Consider the following 24474-nt stretch of genomic DNA (forward strand, 5'->3'; position numbering starts at 1 on the left):
ACCTGCTTGGAAGCGAATGCTACACAGGGCACACTCGGTCACGACGTTCCCTCTGCCGCCCGTGCTGCACTAACATGGAATGAGGCAAAGGACCCCAGCTGCCAGACGGCCCAGAGAGCTGCGATACCCCACAAGCAGCTCTAGGGAAACACACGACTTGTAAAAGCTCCAGTACAAAAATTACATACAGCCACCACCACCACCACCCTGCCAGATCGATAACTGTTAAATGATATTTTATAAGATCAAGAAATTATTCTTGGTTTAAGGAAACTGTCTCATAAGACTGAATTTCTGTCGAATTTGGAACTGAATCTGTTTGTTATGTTCTTTATTTGCTTCCAAGAAGTTTGTGGTCAGAAGTTTCAAATTTTGAGTTCTCATTTAACACATGGGAAAATCTACCAAAACCAACTACTACTCTGAAAACTGCCCCCCCCCACCCCGGCCATTTTCCTCCTCAAATCTCAGTTTTGATAAATCTCTCTAGGCAAGCTTCCACCAGCACATGAGAGTTTAAAAGTAGAGTTCCCATAACCACCATTTATCCTGATGTATGTTAGCTTCCTTCCCATCCCTGGCGGTAAGCTACCTTCCTCAAGGCAGGCTCCAGAAGACAGAGATGCAGTTATGTTCAGGATCCCAAGTTCCCTGCTTCACCAAGGCAGGCAGAACTGTGCTCTGCCAGGAAACATCTAGAAGATTTAAAAGGTAACAATTGAGAACACCCAGGCCATAAACATCACAGAACTTTTAAATCAAGTTTTACTGCCAAAAATTTTATTTTACACTGAAGTAGTAAATGAATCTAGTGTACATGTCATACAGGATGCAGAAGTACTACATGAACATATTTATTTGTTTGCAACAACAGTTTCAGAAAATAAAACATCGTAAGTTCTCTGTTTGTTTCAATATTTGACTTACCTTTTTTGCAACATAAAGAACATTTGAGGAGTGGCAGGAGAACAAACAATGGCCATAATTTGTAACTAAGGAGTTTCTGACTGAGCATAAGGAAAACAAGGTTTACAGTGAAGCTAGCTATGCACTGGAGCAGGCTGCCCAGAGAAGCTGCACAATCTCTGTCCCTAGAGGTTTTCAAGATCCAACTGGCAGAAGCCCTGAGCCCTGGTCTGAATGCAGCATTGACTGTGCTCTCAGCAGGAGGTCTAGGGGTCCTCTCTCAAGGTCCTTTCCAACCTGAATGATTCTACAATTTGATTCAAGCACAATCAGCAGCCAAATTCAAACAAATCAGTAAACGCTTCCCTTCTTCCCCTCTCCCAACAAAATTTTACCAGAAAATGCAATACTCATCTTTAATGATCATCTTTACAACAGTCCAGCATGACTGAAATCAAAGAAACAACCAGCAAATGAAGTGTACAGACGAGTACCAACACCACATTAAAAGGCAAACTAAGAGCCTTTGCATGATTTAAAATTCTCTTTGTAACAGCAAACACACATTTTTTTATTCCAAATGTGTAAAGAGCAATAAACAAATGTATAACAATACCAAAGATCTTCCTAGTCATTTTTAAATGGGAGATTTCCTATTCACACTGAGAAAGGACACCACAAGAACATCAGCAAGATAACATCAACATTTTAGTTTCGAAGTTTCTATGAGCTCTCAATACACTGGCAGTGCCGTGCCCCCAGCAAGCGCCCCAGGGAAACCAGAGAATCATAGAATCAAACAGGTTGGAAAAGACCTCTAAGATCATCGTGTCCAACCGTCAACCCAACACACCATGCCCACTACACCATGTCCCTAAGCGCCTCATCTACACGTCTTTTAAATACCTCCAGGGATGGTGACTCCACCACTTCCCTGGGCAGCCTGTTCCAAGGCCTGACCACTCTTTCAGTAAAGAAATTTCTCCTAATGTTCAATCTAAACCTCCCTTGGCGCAACTTGAGGCCGTTTCCTCTTGTCCTATCGCTTGTTCCTTGGGAGAAGAGACCAACACCCACCTCGCTACAACCTCCTTTCAGGCAGTTGTAGAGCGCGATGAGGTCTCCCCTCAGCCTCCTCTTCTCCAGGCTAAACAGTCCCAGTTCCCTCAGCCGCTCCTCATAAGGCTTGTGCTCCAGGCCCTTCACCAGCTTCGTTGCCCTCCTCTGGACATGCTCCAGCACCTCCATGTCCTTCTTGTAGTGAGGGGCCCAAAACTGAACACAGTATTCGAGGTGCGGCCTCACCAGTGCCAAGTGCAGGGGCACGATCACCTCCCTACTCCTGCTGGCCACACTATTTCTGATACAGGCCAGGATGCCGTTGGGCTTCTTGGCCACCTGGGCACACTGCCGGCTCATGTTCAGCCGGCTGTCAACCAGCACCCCCAGGTCCTTTTCCTCTGGGCAGCTTCCCAGCCACTCTTCCCCAAGCCTGTAGCGTTGCATGGGGTTGTTGTGGCCAAAGTGCAGGACCCGGCACTTGGCCTTGTTGAACCTCATACAGTTGGCCTCGGCCCATCGATCCAGCCTGTCCAGGTCCCCCTGCAGAGCCTTCCTACCCTCGAGCAGATCAACACTCCCACCCAACTTGGTGTCATCTGCAAACTTGAATGAGGGGCTAGGAGGTGGAGAGGAAGCAGGGAACCCCACAACATCTCTACTCTATCTTGGGGACCATTTCTGTCCAGTTTGAGACCTCTTTCTGTTGCTAGGATTTAAATGCAAAGCAAGCAGAACTCTCAGGAAGGACTCAATGCACCTAATTTCTTTATTTTTTATTTCCATATAAACAGAAGATTTCAATTAGACAAAAGGTGTAAGGCCTCCACCCATCATTAAGGCAGTTGTAGAAGAACAAATTAAGTAATGGTATGACATGATACAAACTGGCAACAAAGAATAAACATAAAACCTGAAAAATACTAAAAGTCTTTGTTTGGTGCGAAGAAGCAACTGATCCTCTAAAAGAAAAGAATTATTCTGGTGCAAATAACAGTGATTAAATGTGCGTATACCCACAGACACCAAACTGAATCTGACATTCAGCTCTACATACTACAGACCCAAAACCCCAAACTTCTTAGTTTTATGGAGAATTTTACTTCTCAATCTCAACATATATATGAGGATAATTATGAGCAAAGGTCAAACAGTTTGATCAACAGTAAATCTCTGCAAGCATACAGCCTTCCAAATCTGAAAGCCTGCTAAAACTGGCAAGTCAGATAGTGCACCTACACAAAAAACCATGCAGTCCACCATGCAGGCAGATCTGATTTGGCTTTAAATTAGGGTAGCGTGGACAGAGAAGTAATACAGCACAAAGCTCAGTTCTCGACCTACAGGACAAATAAACATTTGGCTGTTGATAAGAACTTGCAGTATTGCTGCAAATATACAAGCTACCTTGTCTGCGGCTGGCTCACCTGCATCTACACTACCCCGCAGTGTAATAGAGTGTATCTTCAGTTAGGCAAGGTACAGAGAGCAGCAAATACGAGAAGCCAGTGTAAGGGTGGGACAGTAACAGAGAGGAGCATTGTGCCTAACACTCTGGATCCAGCCACTGAAGCTCTTAAGCACATTCTTATTTCAAGCAATGGTAGAAGCACTGAAACCAAGCTGCTATAACAAGAAAACAACTGTTAGCTGCATGTGCAGAAACAAGACAAGACAAAATTACATACAGTAAACACAAAGAAATGAAGGGCAAAACCTTTGTATCTGAAGCGGTAGAAAACTAAATCAAGGCCCAAACTCAAAGACTTTTGAAGTACTTGGAGGAACAGAATCTACGCCAGCTCTACAGTCCTGAAATAAGACCAAATTTATGGGACTCAAGTCTCTTAAAAACACAAAACAAGGAGTAATTTGGTGGAGTTCCTTCTTCAGCACATGAAACAGCTAAAGCCCAATGACAGGAGTTTAGTCCTGTCAATTCTGATACTTTGAAGAGAGAAAAGAAGTCAAAATGACACAGAGGTTAGAACAGTGAAGATAAAAGATATGAAAGAACACAGATAGTGAAGAGGGCTGGAATCTGATACTACTAACTTTGAGACATTTGATACGCAGGCATGGGAGGAGTGTCAGGGATAGACAGGTTGTGGCCCTGGAAAACAGGCAAGTAAAATTGTCAGGGGTGTTAGAAAATAGTCTAGAGGGAGTTAGGAATAAAAATTAGATGTTCAAATCTGAACAGGTCTGAACAGGTCTGAGACTGTGGCTGGATACTCAAGGAATCATCTGGAGATAGAACTATGGGAGAACCAAATGGGGGAAGGAAGCACTGGATTTTTGGGGCATTCAAATTAAAGTGTAAAGCCAAAAACTTAAAAACAAAATAGAGGGAGGATGTTCAGGTACATTAAATTAGGGGATGACAAATGGGGAATAAAGGGCAAAGTATTAAAAAAGAGAACCATTAGGATGATGGGTGCCATCCCTTTCAAGACAGAGGAAAGAAACTTGGTTGCTAGTGAACGAAACGAGAGGAGGATTTAAAGAGGAAGAAGCCATTCAATAAAAGGAGTGAGAGACATAAAAGATACAGAAACAAATGGGGCAAACTCATATAGTCAGAGGCAGAGAAGTCTGGTTCAGAAACAGATTCTTAGAAGTAGAACAATTTTGAGAAAGATCTTATCCTGCAAAAATCAGGATTGGTTTTGAAGATATATTTTGTATCAAGAATGAATGGAGAAATAAAATGCAAGCAAGTTCAACAAGAAAAAAAAGGTGGGATAAAATGGCTAAAAAGTCCTTTTGGAAAGAGAATTAAAACAGGTAAGGCAAAGCTGTGTTGTGCTGACATAATCTTCAGAGATACCTGGAAAGGCAGGAATGGAAATTAAGAAATTACAAGAAAAAATGTCTGGGGAGAGGAATGGAGACAGGGCAATGTAAGAAGCAACCAAAAAAACCACATATAGAGAAGCAGATTGAGAAGAAAATAAAGACCAGTGAGTCAAAGGAAGTGAAGCCAATGAAGGGAGGAGGCAGCTGAGAAGAGTAAAGGAGTCAGAAAGGTTAATAGACTGGAGATCCCAAAAGGAGTGAGTGACAGGGTAGAGGAGAGAGAAAGAAAGATAAGCTGAAAGAGAGCAGGTAGTGATCAGAGAAAGGGAATTTAGAAATGAGACATAATAAAGCGAACAGTATTTAGTAAAGACAAGGTCATGGGAATGATTGAGGCAGTGAGAAAATCAGTCTAAAAGTACAAATCAAAGCTGTTGGCCTGGAAAAACAGTGTAGAACAATGGAGTTAAGTACTTATCGGAGGGCGGGGAAAAAAAAAAGAAAAAGAAAAATAGGGCTTGCCCATGGTGAGGGACAAAATTTGAGTAGACAGAAATGGGTTGAGTTCAGCAAAGTCACAAAGAAAGCAGCAAAGTAATGGCCACTAGGAAAACTAGACACAGAGGACTTTAAATCAGGAAGAGGGTAGAACAGACAACAGGGCAGATGAAGCAGAGGCAGTGGAAGACAGGAATCGTAGGACTTCAGAAGTGAATACGAAAGGGGAAAAAATTTTTAAAAAGCATCAACTGAAGAACAAGGTTCAGGGAAGGGAGTAAAGTTTGAAAAAGAACCTTAAAAATCTATATTTGACTCACGTTCGGAAACATAAGTAACACCCCACTAGGCATGCCCAGAGCCTGTACTTCCCTCCTTGGGTGATCTTGGCAGAAAGGTTTAGTTATTCACTGAGACCAAACGAGAGATCAGAAATTCAGAAGACCAGCACTGCTACTGGCTAGATGATGTGAGGATACGGCAGGGTTGCAAAAACTTTTGACTGTTAAAGTAGTATTAAAAATGATGGAAAAGCAGTGATTTGAACTCTGCTATCCAGCACCTTTACTTCCAGATTAAATTAACTCTCCACAAAGCAAGACTTGAAGGTCTTTGTTGACTCTCCCTCACATCAACCTCCTGTTCCTAGAAGCTCAAATACCTGACTCAGCATTCGCCACCAGCATTCAAATTCAGCCATTAAGATTCTCATCTTGCTGTCTAACAGCGAAGACAGAGATTAAGTGGACAGATTGTTGAAAACAAAACATCACTGCAATTTTGGGTCCTATTCAGAGATATCTGAGAACCACTGGCATAAAGTCCTTCTCCATTTCTAAGCCTCTGTCAAGAATTTCACTCTATGGCTTTCTTAATCACGAGCATGAATAAAACACCAGCCTTCTGAGACACTTCTAATACTGCATTTCATCTTCCGGTATATTGGCATGTTTTTAAAGGTTCTGCTCATTACAAAAAGACGACATACTTCTATTGCCTGCTCGTACAATTGGTAGCTGGATCATGAGTATGCAGCAGAACAGGGGGAAAAATACATTATTCCCTGCTACCAAACCAGTGACATACAGAAAGTATGTAATTTCTGTATACCCTACTGATTACTATTTATTCATGTGTGTACATGAGTTTCACTCAAAATTACTGAAATTACATAAAAATCAGCCTACCTATAAACACAGGACTGGGGCCATAATGGGAGCTCTTAGTTATTTTTATGCTTTTCAGATATTTTCATATGGTTTGAAAATAATTTTAGATTTGTTTTTAAATTTTAGATAAAAACACTCTTTTAGGTTAATTGTGAATAATATATCTGATGTAGTATTTTTAGATAAATTTTTGACAAATAACACAAAAAAGATTTTTTTAATGTACTATCTTTTGTTACAGTCAAGAAAACTCACCTATAATCAACTACTGGAAGCAGTAAACTGTCCACAAGATAGGTAGCATCTACTGTAACATATATATACATCTGTAACAAAAAAAGTTTGAAAAAATATCATAGAAACACTATCATTTTTACATTATATTTAATACCTGTATGTTTTATTTCTATTAGACTACTGCACAGCAGGGGACCTTTCAAGACAAGACAAAGATTTTATGCAATGTCACTCAAACCACAAAGTTCACTCATGAAGCAAGTTAATACTGTAGCATTACTGAAATAAAAGGAGGAGCTAGTCAGACATTTTGGTTAGAAATGTAACATGTTCTCTTTAAAGAAAATAAACACATAATGCCATGGCTTAAAATAAATAGTGCCAAATGTCACCATCAACAACATGAAAAAAAGAATGGGGTTTTATAAAAGAAAATATTTTATAGGTGTATAGCACACATGGGAGTGTTATAACAGACTTACCGTTTTCATATGTTACTAGGTGCTTTACGTAGGGAATAGATTCTGCAGTCCCCAGTTATATAAGCAGTTCTATTAACCCATACGGGCTTCTTAATTATAAAGTTTGGTACCAGAGTCATCTGTACCATTCATCTTACAGATTTTAAAATAGGAACAACTATTTCTCTTCCTCAGCACAAGATTCAATCATAAATACTAAAAAAAGAACAATAAAAAAATTTAAATGCTTAAGTATGCACATTTGCTAACTCTTAACTCATGTTTTCTTTACTCAATGTATCCTTCCAGATGGGGGGGAGAGGGTGGGGGGTGGAAAAATCTATTATTGTTTCTTTCAGGAGAAGTTCAATACTTGACGCATAATACTAGATGCAAATAGCCTGACTGTGTTGAGTTTGTTCAGTGACTTTTAAATGTTCTAGTACCTTTCAGAAAAAAAAATTGAGTACTTGTGCATATTAAGAGTTAATCCTGGCAGAAAAGCAAGTATTGTGCTGTCTTTTCCAATACAAACCATTTCATTCTGACAGATGAACTGTTGTTATAGAACATAACCATCATTTTTGAAATTCAATAATCAGATAATAAATGAAAACAGATCTAGAGGTTGCTAGACACAAACCAAGGTTTCTCAAATACTTCCTGCCTACAAATTGTTCCACTGAAGTCCTACAAGATTAAGTATACACAGAAGCTAGAAGGAAAACTAAGGATTCATCCTACAAAATCTGGAAACAAAAAAAATACGTATTAAGACAAGCTGATGATCTGGCACATACTATTTAAAAAACTCCCGTATTTTTTCAAACACAATTTCCATGGTATTTGTAGTTTTAAAAAATACAAAACCACAAAAAACCCTGAACTAGCTTGAACATTTCATCCACAAACCCCACAGTTGGATTTTTATTCCTTCAGCATTATATCAAATCAAAAATTAAAGCTGCACAGAGAAACAAACAAACAAAATCTGTGCATGCAGGGAACTGACTGCATCTAGAACCTCTATGTGTATGTGTACGTACATACCATTGCTTTTATTTGAACTAACTTTTTACCCACATAAGGAAGAAGATTTAACTGACCGTAACAGCTTCTTAGCAATATCACTGGTAACAATTATGTTTTGACAGTTCTGTATAAAAAGTTCAGTCTTGAAACTCAAGAATTTTCAGTCCATTCTCCATTTTTACCACATTTAAAAACAAGACACCTTCCTTCCTTAACAATAAAACTATTATTTAAGCATACTCAAAAAGGTACTAAGGTCTAACAAAAATATTCTGAATTTCCTTTTCAACTAATAACGTATTTGTAAGACATTTTGCATATATATTTATTTCCCAAATGAAGGAGTGGCAACTTTTCTCTTAAACATAAAATCTAAAATTTGCTTTTGCTAAATATAAAACTAATTCTCAGGATACAGTATACAAAACCAGACATTCATGAAGAATACATTTTGTGTTATACTACACTATTGTATCTTTTCCAAAAGCTTTCTGTATTTAAAAAAAACATTTTAAAATTTAAATATACTGTAAGGTCATTCAAATTATTTTAAACACAAAAATCTACAAACAGGGACATATACATAAACAGTTGGGAAATTGTATCTTAAAGATAGCATCTTTTAATCAGACCTTCTCATAAATGCTAGCCTCAAAAGAACCCTATTTGCTACAAGAAGCATCTGCATGGTTTTAAGACTTAACTATGCAGACTCCTATTGCCCCAGGGCAGTGCTGCACAAGTCTATTGAAAACGATCAGATTGCAGAATCGACACCTTAAATTTTCCCAGAAAACCTCCAACAAATGTTTTATGTGCATTATGACAGAATAACAAAACAAAAAGGGATGTTACAAAAAATCCAGCGTGACAATTTTTCCTGAAACTATTTTCCCATCACATTTGGCAAGCAGAAAACTAATCCTATTGCCTGTCTACTTTTACTCCGAGAACTGCAAACTACAAGTCAATATAAAATACAATAACCTTCTATAATAATTATGTCCCACTTAGAACAAAGATTAAAATAAAGTTAACTGTGCTGATCCATACTTTCCATAAATTACTAAAAAGGTGAGAGATTCAGACATTTTGCTTCTGGATAATAAGCTAATATCTGTATCATGTGCAAAAGTGCAACTGTGTTTTAGAACTGAGGCCCAACTGAATACAATTTTGTTATTAAAGAAAATGTACTTGAACCCACTTAACATGGAAAACAGTGGTTCTCAGTATCTTTTAAAGTTACTCTTTACATATTTAAACCTGTTGTAAAACTGCAAGTCAGTAAAAAATACAAAAAATAGAAATAAACAGAAAACAACAAAGCCTGTATATAAATTGGTTTACAATTCAAAGCACAACAGTAAGCTTCAAATAATTACATTTCAGTAACACACAAACAAAGAGGTGGGATGATCTACTTAAAATACTTGGTTACTTCTGCTTTTTCTTCATAATCTGATGTCTGTTTAGCTGCTCGCAGTGTGTGCATGCATACGTTTCGCTACATCATAGACATAGGTTATGTCTGGTCGCTTCTCTGGATCCGGGTTGATGCACATATTAACTAATTGTCGCAGCTAGGAAAGGAAAATAACATGTAAGAAAGCCAACAATCCTGTCAATTAGTATTTGTGCATTATCAAATTCAAATTAAGAAGCATGGCAAAAATTAGCCAAACATAGCAATTCTGCATAAACACACACACTCAACACCCCCCCTCTACACACACTGCACACAGTTTTATGCAAGCATGTATACAATGTACTTCCTCGATTTTTACATTTTGTACTGTTGTCCAGAAAAACTGATGAGCAGATTTAAGTTCTAATCCTTTTAACATACAACTTTAGACACGTATTTAGTCCCATTATACATCATTGAAATGAAAATTCCTGTGCTTTTGGACGGCTATGCCTGCAAACCGCAGAAGGCTGAAACTCGCACAGAGAAGGTAAATTGGGACTGCTTGCTCATTCTTTCCCGATACAAGAGTTAGCCAGCAATAAACGGCATTGCTGCAGACAGGTTCCAACAAATAAAAGGCAGCGATTCTCCTTATAACACACAGTTAACCTGCAGAACCTCCCCCTGCTAAAGGCTACCAATACACACGCATTCAGAAAGCAACTGAACAAATTAAACCCACTGAGGGCTATTTAATATAAAGACTCCACCTTTGACTGAGGAAATCTCTGAACTTAAAACTGGAAGCTAGGAAAGTATTTTGGGGAAGTATCACATTATGCTGGCCCTGTTACTCCACTTGCCCAATGTTGGAGACATGATACTGGAATAAATAACCTTTGGTCTATGTCCCAGGATCTATTCTTAGGATTAGATCACTGATTTTTTTCTTTACAGAAAGAAGCACATAATTAACAAATAAGTTCATGGAAGCCTGTGTCTGGGAATAAACAAATCACTATGACTAGAAAACCCCATGTTTTCACAAACACCGTAATTTATCAGGCCTTCTACAGTGCACATATTCAGCGGGAGCAACCCAAAGAGCTTCCTCGCCACTCAGACACTTCTCATTGCCTCCACAAATTGGCATAACAGTTGCAGGTTTATCTTCCTCCCTTGATACGCCTCAGGTGACATTAGAATTTAACATAGTCTGGATAACCTTCTGATGGGGCATCTATTTTAAATTGTGTGCATCTCCTAAGCATTTTGTAATGTAGAATACACCTGCTTCATGACAACTTATTAACTGTTTATAATCCTTTGCAAGAGCAACTTAATCAACCCTGAAGCTCTTCCTTTATGCTTTTTACTAGCTTTGCCAAATCCTCCTGGATCTCTTACAGCATGGGGGGGGGGGAACAAAACAAAAACAAACAACAAAAAAAGCCAACACCTTGCGATCCACCCTCCTATAGCAGTATGTCAAATTTGGTTCAGTCTCCCTCCAGTACTATTAGGTATGACTATTGAAAAAATCTGTAATTATTGCAACTAATACAGAGCTACTTCAGTACCATGATTATTCAAAAGTAACATAGATTGCATATTCAAATATGCCATCAGAGAGTTTCCTTCCTGCTTTTTATAAAGACCAAGAAGGATTTTAAATTATAATTATACTCTCTTCACTTTTCAGAAGATTAATTTAAGTGCACAGGAATAGGAAGTCCAGAAGTAAGAAACATTGCATACCACCAGTTAAAACTTTGTTCATTAGCCCTTGCAGAAACATTGTAAATTATATACAATGTACAGGTTTTTCATATTTAATAATACAAGAACTATGTCAGTAGACACCCCCCTTCTTTAGCAAGCAAAGCTTAGTATTTAAAAATGAGATCATTAATTCTGAAGATAGTGGTCAGATTGCTGGATTGAAAAGAAGCATTACATCAAAATCATCTGTAATAGACTTGCTATTTGAATCTTAAATATGCTAAGTGTATTTTGACTAATGGAGTTATAAAAGCCATCATATTGCTTCTGGCAGCCAATAAATAAAATACAATACCACTGACAGGAAAAACTATTAGCCTGTAATAACTCCCAATCATTTGGAGAATAGAACACTGGAAATTATGAACTACTGTAAGAAATAATAATTGCCAACATGTAATACAAACATGCAAAGCAAAACAATCTCCTGCAGAAGAAGCAGGTGGGACACAGCGTAAGCCACAGGCACAATGTATTAGCAGAGATGAGCAGCTTGCTATGCAACACCTCAGACAGCCTGCACGGGAAACAGGAAAGACTGAAGAACATCCAAAAACCCCAAGCCTGAAACTAGACTCGAGTAAGTAAACATTTTGTAAAGAGAATACAAGTGCAATTTACTGCAGAATTTGTACGTATACATTTATCTTTCTCTGTGAAGGCTTCCATCTCTTCAATAGAACTGCATACAGCAAATAAAGTCTTAGTAAAAGACCTTGAAGGATTGAAACCTATAAAGCTATCATCAGAGGGGAAAGAGTATTCTTTCTCCTCTTTTTAACAGCTGTATAATCGATAACTTTACTATGGGTAGAACAGCAGAAGTAGACCTTCAAGAAATTTACCTGTGAAAAGCATGAGAAGCCTTGTTTACCTCCAACAGGCTACTTCATGACTTTTCAATCCTGGCCTGTGGGTAACTCTGATTTTGTTTTCTAAACTGAACTTTATCATCTGAAAATCAATTTCAGACTCAAACTGTTTGTTAAGTCATTAAACAGGAAGCCTTTCTTCAGAGTTACTTTGTAACTTGTTACAGTATATTACAATTCAAAGCTTCAATAAAACGGCCAAGAAGATTCATTGCTTAGAAAGACACTGTAGCAAAACAGCATCATTACTCAAAAGTACATGTAAGGCTTTAGGTCCTATTAATCCCTGGAAGTACACTTGCAAAATCCATTCACCCACGTGGTGTCTTGACCGGTGACTTTTTGCAGCTTCTGATTTTTTACTCTAACCAAAATGCATATGTAGCTACCATTGTTAGGATGCAAGAAAGGATCTACAAGAATATCTTCATAGTAAGGGACAGTCACTGAATCACTTTACCCAGAAATTCTCTTCCCAACATAGGGCAAGAGGTGAGCTCAATTAGTGACAAACCTTCACTATTACTGTAATAAAATAAACCACAGAGTCATAGATCTCTCTTGGCTAGCCATGAGTCTTAACATTTAAATATTGGTCACTGCTATTACTGCAAAATCTCCTTCCCCTCCCCAGTCCAGAATCTCAGTTGTAAGGCAGGAACGCTGAGCTGACTATGCTGGGGACACTGCACAATGATCGTACAGATTCCTGAGTAATTTCAAAATCCTTGAGCTCTTTTGAGCCTTGTTACTGAACAGCAAACCTTCGGGAGAGGGTGAATTAATTTTGTTTTACAGGATGGAAACGGTTACGCAGGAAGATAGCCTCTCAGGACTGAAATTGGGACCAGGCTGGAAGTTAATACTTGGTTATAGCACTATTCCTTTACCTCCTACAGGAATATCCATTTCAATAAACCTGAAATCCATTTGTCAACCCCTCTAGTATTAATAAAATTTCCAATGCAGCAGAAGAGCCCGACAGTACCATGGGAAGAGGCATGGGATTCTAAAGTCAGACTACCATTAGAGAGAGAGTGACTTTTTATTATCTGGCACAGACTGGCCAACAGGCAGAGTGGACTTATGACTGAGCTGGAGGGACCTCCTGTTGCATCCCCAAGCTGCAACATCTTCAGCTGCTCATTGTTCTTAACCTCCTTTGTGCACTTAGCACAATGACTGTCTTTAGCCTGGAGCATAGCCTGACATCGGAGCAGTGAGACACACTTTCTTTAACTTTAGCAGGTTTTTCAGCTATGAAATAAATAATTATCACTCAAGTCAGGAGGAAGGGGCGGAAGACAGAACTATGAGAGGCAAATACTTTGCATCGTTAGCCAGTTAAAAAAGCAAAATTTTCATATAGAAAATTTTGGATGGGGAAAAAAAAAATCCAAACTCTTCTTACTCTGAATAGGAGACCTGCTTGACTCAGTGTTTTTCTCAAGCCCTTCTGCTGGCAACTAACACTGCCATTCTAGACCTGCTGGCTCACTCAGCCTTCACATCTGGGTAGGAGGTTGGCTACTTTAGAAGAAGTGCACCTCAATCAAAGGAGAGATTGAAAAACTTCATCTATTATGAAAGCAACATGATACTAATATTGGCTGACAGCATTTAAAGAGTATTGACTGGGGGTGGCAAGGGAGCCCCAGTTTTGAATTCCCTAAAGCAGAATACAGCTTTCAGAAAATGCTGAATACCAGACATTCTTTAGGAATGTTCAAAAATTGAGACTCTACTGCTGAAGCAATAGATTGTGAAAGTGCATCTTAGACTATTAGGATTTCTAATCAAAGGTTTTTAAAAAAATATCCATCTGTCCATCTATCTTAAGGTGCATCTTTCTGTCACACTATTCTCTGATGACACAGATGTGATGCACGACTAAAAGGTTAGTCTTACAGAGAGATCAAAATTTAGAAAAACTGTCACATCTTAAAACTCATTAAAATTTACTTACAAAAAGTTTCTCTGAAAAAAACTTGTCTTGTATTTTGTAATGAAAGTATTTACACTCCTATATCAGAGGATGCAGAGATGAACCTCAGTGAAATTTTCTCTCAAATAATTCTTTGTTATAAAACATGAAGTGGGTTTTACTGTTCAGTGATCCCTGATTTTTACTGCTCACTGAGTGTGCTTCCAACTGGTTAAAGGTTCGATATCTAAATTTCCAGTACAGGTGAAATATTTAGGACAGTATCCTAATGACAGATAACGCTTCTTTGTTTCTATTTTTTTTTACAGTTCATGCCAGCACAGTGTTTTTTTTGTACAAGTGAAAAAAAAGAGGTGTATTTTGGTGCAATAACTAATAAACTTATCTATTTTTCCATGTAGCTTAGCGAAGACACAAGTCTTCATATCAGAACATAAAAAATGTTCCCATTACAGCCTCCATAGTTGATTACTTCTTTTAAATAACTACTTTCATACCTATCTTCATACCTATCATAGCTCTGATTCTCATTATGTTTTAAACAACTTGTGTATTTTGCAAATAACTGTTTTATCCAAGGTGCAGAAGTATGTGTCTGCTTTGAAATAAAGAAAACGTAACATGTGCTTTGCATCTGTTTTCAAAACTAGAAACTATACAGATGTAAGTAAAAGGTGGAATCTCCTTCCCCATCCAAACTCTAAGACCTTCTATCTGGGCCAGACTTTGATATTTGCCCCTTGGCTGGGAATCCGCATATCCAACTTCACACTTAGCTGCAGTGAAGTAGCCCTGCAGGCAGGCCAACTTCAACGAACCACTAGTGGTATCATCATTAAAATCCTGCTGAAGGTCACCATGGAAACCGCCTGCTGAGGCTTCGCTGCTGCACTCGGCATCTCCTAATCAGCTACCATGTGAAATGCAAATTCAGACAGTCTGAAAATTAGTCAAGAAGAATAGAGGATGAGGATGCAGATATGTGAAATATTCATGCGCTTCATGGAAAAAGGAAGACAGCATGAATGACACAACAAAGAACGGCCCCTGACATTCTCGCTATCATTTTGCATTATTGTTCACACCCTACTGTATTTCCAGGCCTCCAGTTCTGAAGTTGGTTATATGAACTGCCATATTTATAGTCTACAAAAAATAATAATTAAAAACGGCCCAGGTAAAATGACTAATTGGAAAACCCACAAAGAGGTACAATGCATAAATTACACAATAGATCATTATTTCATCCTTTATAACATCATTGAATTATCTTTTTAAGTCCAGTTTTTTTCATAAAAGAGGAAGAATGGTCACTATACAAAAAAAAAAGAAAATACTGGGCAGTAATCTTTTATTAATAGTCCAATCACTGTCTTTGAATGTAAAAAAATTTAAGGTTCAGAATTACAACCCCTACTCTCTAAGTGAAATTGCACAACGCTTTATGTTTATTAAAAGTATTTCAGTGCTCATGTTTATCTGCATTTTCAAAGTAATCTTTAATTCATGTAGGCTGAATTCAATTAGAATTGGTTACTAATACGTGTTGTTTGGTTTACAGCTTCTATCAGTTTGCCCTGTTCTTTTCAAAGTGAGAAAGTATTTCAAAACTGGCATCTCAGAACATTAACAAGAAAGCATTTATATTTCTTCATTCTGTTACTCGCACTAAGAAAAATATTTATTTTATTTAGTTTCTTTTCATTTTAGAGTTTAAAAAACCAAGTACCCCCCTTAAATGCATTAATGACAGTAAAGAACTGTTACCTATCAGCTTAAAACAAACACTGCTGCGATATGCATGAGTATATTGTTCAAATTCAATTATATTACGTCTGCCTATATTTCCCTGAAATTTACTATTAGTGTTGTCAAGAAGCACTCTTTCTTGCAAAAAAGCTGCCGTTCAATTGTATCGACCAGCACATCGCAGTTTTATAATGTGGACAAATGGGAACTAAACAATTCATTTTTACTAGTGAGTTACATTGTATCTATTCTAATGCAAGCCCCTACAGAAACAAGGCTAGTGCACTAATTTACTGTGCAACATAAACTTATATAGTTGTGCTTTTAGAAAAGCATACTATAGATGTAAGACTCAATCCTATTCTGGCATGTAGAACATACCATTGTGCATCCTGCGAAAGCATTTTGTCATACTTGCAAGGAAGCTCAATGAAATTAAGAAGCTAACGGTATGAGGCTTCCATCATTAATCCCCCAAAATTTAAAATCGTATCAGAGACTTGTTTTGACAGGAACATTTGAGCGAGTTCAACAAGCAAACACTATGGGCATAATCTGCAAATAACAAAATCACAGAAGTTCATTTACTTCCCTGGAAATGTGCCAGCTTACAGAAACTGAGGATCTAGCCCATGAAAAGGAAAATTTCTTACTTCCTCTGAATAGTGATCTGAAGGGAGAGGTGGATAGTCGCACTGTTCTATCTTCTTGCACAGGGAGTACAAGTTCATTTTATCACCATAAAAGGGACTCTGCAGTGCAGCCATCTGTTTAAAGAAAATGTACAGTTTTCTTTTGTGTTTTTAAGTAAACCTGTTTTGTCATAAAACCTGTAATACTAACAAAAGTGATTTTTAACGACTTTCGATTCCCTGCTTAGAAGTGTCACAGTGCTAAAAAAAACGTAAGTTCCAAAACTATTACTGTAACCAGTGTGTGTACTTATTCTATGTTGTACAGTCATACCTGTCACAATCCTTACATTGCAATATTTGAATTGTATACCATAGCAGTTTTATTAATAGAGTATGGGGAGAAACTGAGTAGTTTCCAATACTGCTGTGAGCGTGGAGGGTCCTTGCACCACGAGGGAGACAAAAAAAACCCCAAAACCTACAATGTAATTTTCTTCTGAAGACCTTTTGGAAAAAAAACATGTAATTTATTTGAAAACACTATCTGATCTAAAGTATGGTGAAAATGCTGTGTAGCAGTAGATTTTGTAATCTTCCATAGCTATTACTAGACTACGATAAAGTTGTTTTTTTTTTTTTTTTAAAGCAAGAAAACTAAAGGTAATATCTATATTTCAAAAAAAAAAAAAAACAAATCCAAAAACTTCATAATTCAGTATATTATTTGAAAATACTTTAAAAAAAAATCCCAAAACATCATCAGAAGTGCAGAACTGGCACCCATGACTATAATTTACAATTTTAATACAAAAATAAGAATATCTGTTGGAGAGCACTTAAATAAATGATCAGCAATTAAGACCAGCATTAGTAAACCTACGCCTTATTTCCAGAAAATGTTACAACTTGACATTTAAGGTGGAAACAAATGCTATAGTTAGCAGGATTACAAATTTAAAAATTCATTTAAAATCTCTCCATTCTGTTCAAAGCCTTCCAAGTCTTTGAACCGCAGCAGCACAAACGCTGCTTTGAGTGCAGCGCTGCCCCAAAGTCAGTCACCCTTTTCTACATGTGCTAATAAGTTTGATTTTGGAAGGACAATGTGTACATTCCCCAGACAGGCAGAGTGTGTGTGAAACACGCTAGTCCATGCTGTGCTACTCAGTGAGCTTCAGCAGGGACAGGACAAGCTGAAAATGGCTCTCATCTGTCTTGTGGTCTTCCAGATAGGAGTTTAACTCTTTCATGTCTAAGCACCGATATCACGGGGAAAATGTAGGAAGAAAATTACCAAAATTCTCTTACATTTACTTTATATCTGATAAAAATGCTCTCAAATAGTTCAGTACTCTTTCATATTCCCCTCAAGTAAGAATAATAATTTTAAAGCTCCCAAAACAAATACCATACTACAGTTCCATCCTACACGCCTCCCAAAAATTCTGTAACTGTATTACCAAAATAATGTTAATTTTTGGAGATACATGACATTGTTTCTTACCTTAAAAACAATGTTAAAAATGCAAGCTAAAGATCAAAAAAGAAAAGAAAAAAAAAAAGAAAAAAGAAAAATCAACTGCAGGATCTGTACGCATGCAGAAATTCTAAATAAATGCACAGATACTCATTTTCGTACTCTAGGTGTTCATTAAAAAATACTTTTGTTGGAATGCTGCAGAGTGTTAAAAAAATTCTCAATGTCCCCTAAGGAGTTAAAACAGGAATACTATATTTTCATGCATCTCCTGCTTTGACAGATGAAAAATGTCAACTGTCCTGTTTTTATTTTCAAGCTTTTGCACTATTCATCTGGTTCATTAGTGCATCTCGCTGCTGCCCCTGACAGCTGCTCGCCCTCTCCTCCCAGCAGCTGAATTTTTCAGGCTAATTTGATCCTCCACACTGAGACGATCGCTAGAATGATTGACTTGCTCCCTGACCTCCAGGGTCTGACTTTCCTGATTAGTATTCTGGGGGTGTCTGAGGGACGAAAGCCCACTGTCTGTCTTCAGGGCTGGTGGCAGCTCTCTCTCTCCCCCCCCACCCCCCCTCCTTTTTTTTTTTTTTTTTTTTGAACTGTAAGCCACCAACCTACAACCCTGTAAGGATGCAATTGCTACGCTGAACAATAAAAGGAAATGTGTAAAACCTACTTTTCCATGTAAAGGTCCATGTAGCAAAAGCACAGCATCTTGATTTTAATTAGTAAAGTCTACTTTGTTGCATATCAATTAAAACTCCAGTGGTAGTGTTTGAGGTTTCAGAAATACCTGGGGCTCTAAAAAAAATCAGACTTTAAAATATACTTTTAAAAATCTTACTGGCCACGTAGTTAGGATTGAATAATAGACTGTGATATAGGTTAGAAATAATAATTTTTTAATACAACATATATTATAGCAAATTACTCTAAACTTAAATTAAAACATAACTGAAAAGACTTTAGCAGCAATTAAGCATTTATTGAGAAGTGATAAACATGCCACAGCTTTTCTCCAATTAAGCTGGAGAGAATCCAGAGCACATATGAGCACATATCAACATGAAATCAATATAATAAAACATGCTAAAATACAGGCAATAGACATATCACAAAAAGATACCTAGCACAAAACTGCACGGATAATAAAAATACCATGCATTAGTCCACAGAAGACTAGTCTTGAAGAACCTTAAGTAACCACTTTCAAGTAATTAAAAAAAAAAAAAGAGAAAAATGCTAAGCATATATTTTGAGTTTACTGTACCTAAAATTTCAAAATTACATCTCAATGATCAACAACAAACATACACACATACACAAAAAACCCACTACAAACATCTGGTATGTTGTAGAATTATCTAAATGGGATAAAAGCACCTCTCAAAAATATTTAAAAGCTATAATTGAAGACACTGCCATACACTATAGCTATATAATATATATCAACAATAAGTATCCTAGTAATTACTTTATTCTTACAATAAGGAAAAAAACCGAACACAACACCGTATCAACTTAAATACCATCCTGGTAAAACTTCTAAAATAAATAAAAAGAGAATGGTATTTAAAGATGCTGAGTTAATCAATGGAATTAAGAATTTAGCTATTTTGAAATTATTTAGCAGATCAAAGAAAAATTTAATATTCACATAGGTGAATCAGCATCGAAGCAAGCAAGCTCAGAAAAAGAAATCTTCTTTAGAAAAGTGCTATTGATTTCTATCCAGCAATTTTATTTCATATAAAATAGAAGAAAAGTTAACCTTAAAACATGTTTATTTCATATAATAATTAGTTATTCAAGGGTTTTATTTGTTTGTTTCCAGATTTAAAAAAATCCTCAAGAAAACCAATGAAGGGAAAAGAAGTAGTAATACTGAAAAATCCTCATCTACCTTTATGCTATCTTTAGGCTCCTACTTGCACAAGTGTGTAAAGTAGACCATTGAAATTGATGGCAGTTGCCATAGTCAGTACTAAGGAATCCCAATATGGGATTAAGTTTTAGTTCAGGATTTAAACTTCTAAATACTTGCTCTCAGGTATCGGACTTCATTCCTGTGAATTGTCCCAAAGATTTAGAAGCAACAGCTATACATAGATCTGTAAACTCTGCAGAATTGCAGTATAGCTATTTGCCCTTCTAATATTTAAAGCAACATGTTAGTGATAGAAAGTAAACTAATATTACTAGAGACAATTCATCTCGTAGTAACATACAACTTTAACAGGCTGACAATGTTTTCTATAAAATCCTAAAATAACAGGAGGTGCCGATCCTGTTGAATATGTGTTAAATGAGTTCTGCTGACTCACTGAGGCAGGTGGCTTACAGGTAAATGAAAAGTGAGTTGGGTATATTAGTTTTTACTGCAACATGACTAGAAAGACTTCACTGCCATTGCTGATGGAAAGAAATTTTTTTCCAGCATCCTTCAACACAAGTGTTTAGTCTTTTGATCAACAAATGATATGCAAAGAACTTTGAAGGCATAGTTGCCTTAGAAGCCTACCTATTTTTCACACCTTCATTCGCCTCAATTTCAATTTGCCCTATATTTTTAGTTTCTCAGAATATAATATAATTTAAAATCATGTGTCACCTACCAATCTCGACCATATTAATACAGAAATTAACCAGTAATTATAGTTTATCCAATTGGAAGAGAAGAAAGAGTAGAAAAATTACATATGTCTGTGCAGCAGAAGTCATCACCTTGAAAGTTAATCGGAGCTAGTATAATAAGTACACCGTAACCCTTTTTTTTTTTTATTGTTTTACTTAGATTTTAAATAATTTTAAAGGAATTAAATTTGGATTAAAATAACTATATTGCAGTTATTGAAAGCGTTAGTTCAATACCCAAGTCAGTGCTATTATTTCTCAATACATTTATTACCAATGGCATAGGCCATTAAAACACCTAGAACAATTTTACATGTGCTTGCCATTATTCATTTGTTAACCCTTCAGTTATTCCCAATCTTCAACAAATTGCTGTAAAATCTTTGCAGCAAGCCCAGTAAAAGGCAAGTCTTGAGTAACACACAAATAAAAGAGTTCTTATTGCTAATGTTAAAGACAGACATATAATAGCTGAAAAGTAGCTTTTCCACAGTGCTACATACTTTTCTGAACAGCAAAGACATAGAAATAGATCCTAAACCAGTACTTAATATGGGGGGCGGGGGGGAGAGGGGGAGGTAGGGAGCACAACAGTGTTGTTAAGTTCACTGTATATATCAATATTACCTCATACAGCAGACAGCCTAGAGACCAGATGTCAGATTTGAAGTTGTAACCATTTTCGTGTATTCTCTCTGGAGACATATAATAAGGTGTACCAACTGCAATAAATACACAAGTATTTTTGAATGAAAATTTCTGTTGTTATATAGTAGTAAAAGTACAGTTTTACTGGTTGAAAAACATTTTTCATCTTCTGTATTTCTCATTTTGCTACACATATAATTTCAATTCATACTTATGACTCTTCAGTTTGATAGAAATACACATGAATTAGGTATCTATTTCATCCAATACAGCTTTATTTTCACTACTGATATCTAATTACCAGAATTATTCAGCTGTAGAATACTTCCAATTTTTGCTTTTAAAGAAGCTTGAAAGTAATTATTTTCTTCTGAACAGAACCAAGGGAACATACTAAACACACACACACACACCCCCCCCTGCTCCTTTCCAAACTGCTATGACTGTGGCTGGAAATAACAACAGCTAGAAATTCTCCTCCATGGCTTGATTTTTTTTTTTTTTTTTTTAAATGTGTTGTCTATTCTTCCTTTTGAGAATATACAAATCTGAAAAAGCTGGTTTTGAAACTAACACACGCAATTGAGTTTGAATATCTGAAACTAAAATTGAGCCTGAAATCCAGGATCTTCAGATTCCCAGAGAGGAAGGAAAACCTGCAAGCCCAGCAGAAGCCGAGGTTCCTATGAGCAACTCAGCCATCTGCTGCAGGACTAGACTCTGCAAGGGCTTTTTAGCTCCCAAATCTGTGGCTGTCCTAGCTTAATCCTGCCTCAGAACTGTGGGCTCTGGAGACATCTGCTCTTGAAAAGCAGCATTTACTAGAACTGTCCCAGAGCAAATTTACATTGGATACTCCAGGACATCTCTCTCCTTAATCAGACCCTACCCATCTGTGTCACAAGTTACTTGGAAGAGAGAAATTCTGAGAGATATTTCAGCTCTGTAAAAAAAGCTATTTAAAAAAAAAAAGTATCTGAGTGATGGGTTCATATGTGACAGATCAACAAGAAAAGAAGTTACGAAAAATAATGGTAGTGGCAATTTTGGTGCATTGTCTCTGAACTTCCTCCCTAAATCCCCCCCCAAATGACTGTCTAACAGCAAAGAGAGTCACAGATCTACGTAGATTTTTACTTCAGTTTTGTGTGGAATATTTTCTTGAGCACTGAATCCTGATGATGAAAACCAACTGCATTCTGTCAATTCAATACAAGTTGACCTTATTTCAAAACTAAACATCTTGCAACACAGCCAAAGATTAAAATCGGCACTCTCACTGCAAACTATTAGAGTATGATCCTCACACTAATTTATTTAACACAAAGATGTCATATCACTTCTGCACTTCTGAATTAGCCCCATCTATTCAGAATTCATCTCTCTATGAATAATGGAAACAGAGATATAGTGAATACCTAAGTAATTCCAAATCTGAATAATCAGGTTAATAGTTTTAATTAATCAGATTAATAATTTTACTCTAATCATTTCAAACAGTTAAGCGTTTAGCTTTGACAATGTGCCCTATCTTTTAGAAAGGCTGACATCTCAAACTATGCCATACTTTCTTGGTGGGGAGGGGGGAAGCACTTTCCTATTGAAAGGCCCAGCTCAGATTGGGAAACCCAGTACCACCTTATCCCAGGTCAGGCCACTGCTGCTGGTAACCCATAACTTCAACTGATCTCTTTCCTGGCAAACAATATTGAAAACAATATTCCAAACCAATATAAATTGAGAACATACTTCTGTAACAAGAAGCAGCAAGGACAGAGGTCCCATATTGCATCCTACAATGGATTTGGCCCCCTAAATATTTCAGGGGAGACTTCCAGCCCCGGGAGAGCAGAGGGTGCCGCAGCCCTGCTCCCCAGAGGCTCCCTCAGCGCTGGCCTGAGGAATCACTGCAGCTCTGAACTGAGACCGTGAAAGATCAAGAGCTTAAAAGGAGAAAGGCTGGGGAAAGGCAACTCAACATGATGGAGTACTGTGAAAACCATTTACTCTCATGGGATGTTCATATTCACCCAAGACAGAGGAACGGTCAAAAGGGATGGTTTGCTCCCCATGAAAGAATAGGCAGGCAGATGGGTGGACTGCAACACCAAAATAGCTACCAGAATATCCAGAAGCAACTCTGTTATTGTAACCTATCAACAGCAGTACTTTAATGGGTGTTTAATGACAGCTATCTTAAAATTGGAAACTGTAATTAAACAACATTTGGCATGACACAGCTTTCATATTTTTATTATTCTTACTGTTGTACTTCCTCCTGAAATTTTTTTTTTTGTAAGCTTGGACACCTCTGAAAACTTTCAGCTGTATTTTGCATCCATTAATTAATGCACCAGTTCAGTATATTCTGCTGCTTTGTTGGCAGAATTCATCTAACAACAAAAAATAAGTTTAATAGTAATCTGGTTCTTAGCTGGTTACAGCAGGCCTGCCTTTGCTGCTCTGAGACGTCACGCAAGTAGCTGGCAGTGAGTAATGTGCCAGAAAGAGGCTTCACAGAATCCACAGGGGGCAGCTGAAAACACAGAGGTTTGAAGGTTCATAGTTTACCAAAAGCAACGGTAATTTTAACCAGTAGCTCTGGGAAGCCTGCTGATACATTAGGGGTCTGATATGACTGTGAAAGATTGATGATAGTGAAAAGGAAGAACAAATGCTATCATTTTACAGCGTTTAGCCTAGTGTAACACCTTAACTGTAATACAACCTGAAGCCCCTGATGACCAACAAGTGAAAGGAATTGAAATTACAGTTATGTTAGTCACAAAAACAACCTGAAGATCTAGACATCATTACTACTTGTAAACTGTTTTTAACAGAACATGACACAAAAGATTTGTTATTCTGACATTCAGGAACTACTGAAGGCATTGCAACAATTCTTTAAAATGGTGAGCAATCTCGGTACATAGCTGTACTGCTGGCAAGCAACTACCAGATGTGATTATACATTATGTTTACTTCCTGGATCTTTTTTTTTTTCCTGTTAAGTGAAATACAGCATCACAATACTATAAAGACATGGGTCTTTCTTTACTCATCTGAAGACATAGATGTGGGATAATATAAGACAAAGACGTAACACATTAAGGTGCCTATGTTTTTAAGAACAAGATCTGTAACTTCAGCATTCTGT

General features: G+C 37.2%; 1 protein-coding gene across 4 annotated transcripts in view; it reads right to left on the minus strand.

The window, feature by feature from the left end:
• Positions 1-758: 758 nt before the first annotated feature.
• NEK7 (NIMA related kinase 7) overlaps positions 759-24474 on the minus strand; it is a 77642-nt gene continuing 53926 nt past the window's right edge. For all 4 annotated transcript variants that reach the window (XM_075156548.1, XM_075156549.1, XM_075156547.1 and 1 more), the window contains 3 exons: positions 21297-21391; positions 16574-16687; positions 759-9744 (listed from right to left, as the gene is read on the minus strand). In XM_075156548.1, the coding sequence (XP_075012649.1) occupies positions 9634-9744; positions 16574-16687; positions 21297-21391 (320 nt within the window). In that variant the 3' untranslated portion in view covers positions 759-9633. The remainder of the gene's footprint in view (positions 9745-16573; positions 16688-21296; positions 21392-24474) is intronic.

Source organism: Calonectris borealis, chromosome 8 (genome assembly GCF_964195595.1).
Source record: "Calonectris borealis chromosome 8, bCalBor7.hap1.2, whole genome shotgun sequence".
Classification (NCBI taxonomy): domain Eukaryota; kingdom Metazoa; phylum Chordata; class Aves; order Procellariiformes; family Procellariidae; genus Calonectris; species Calonectris borealis.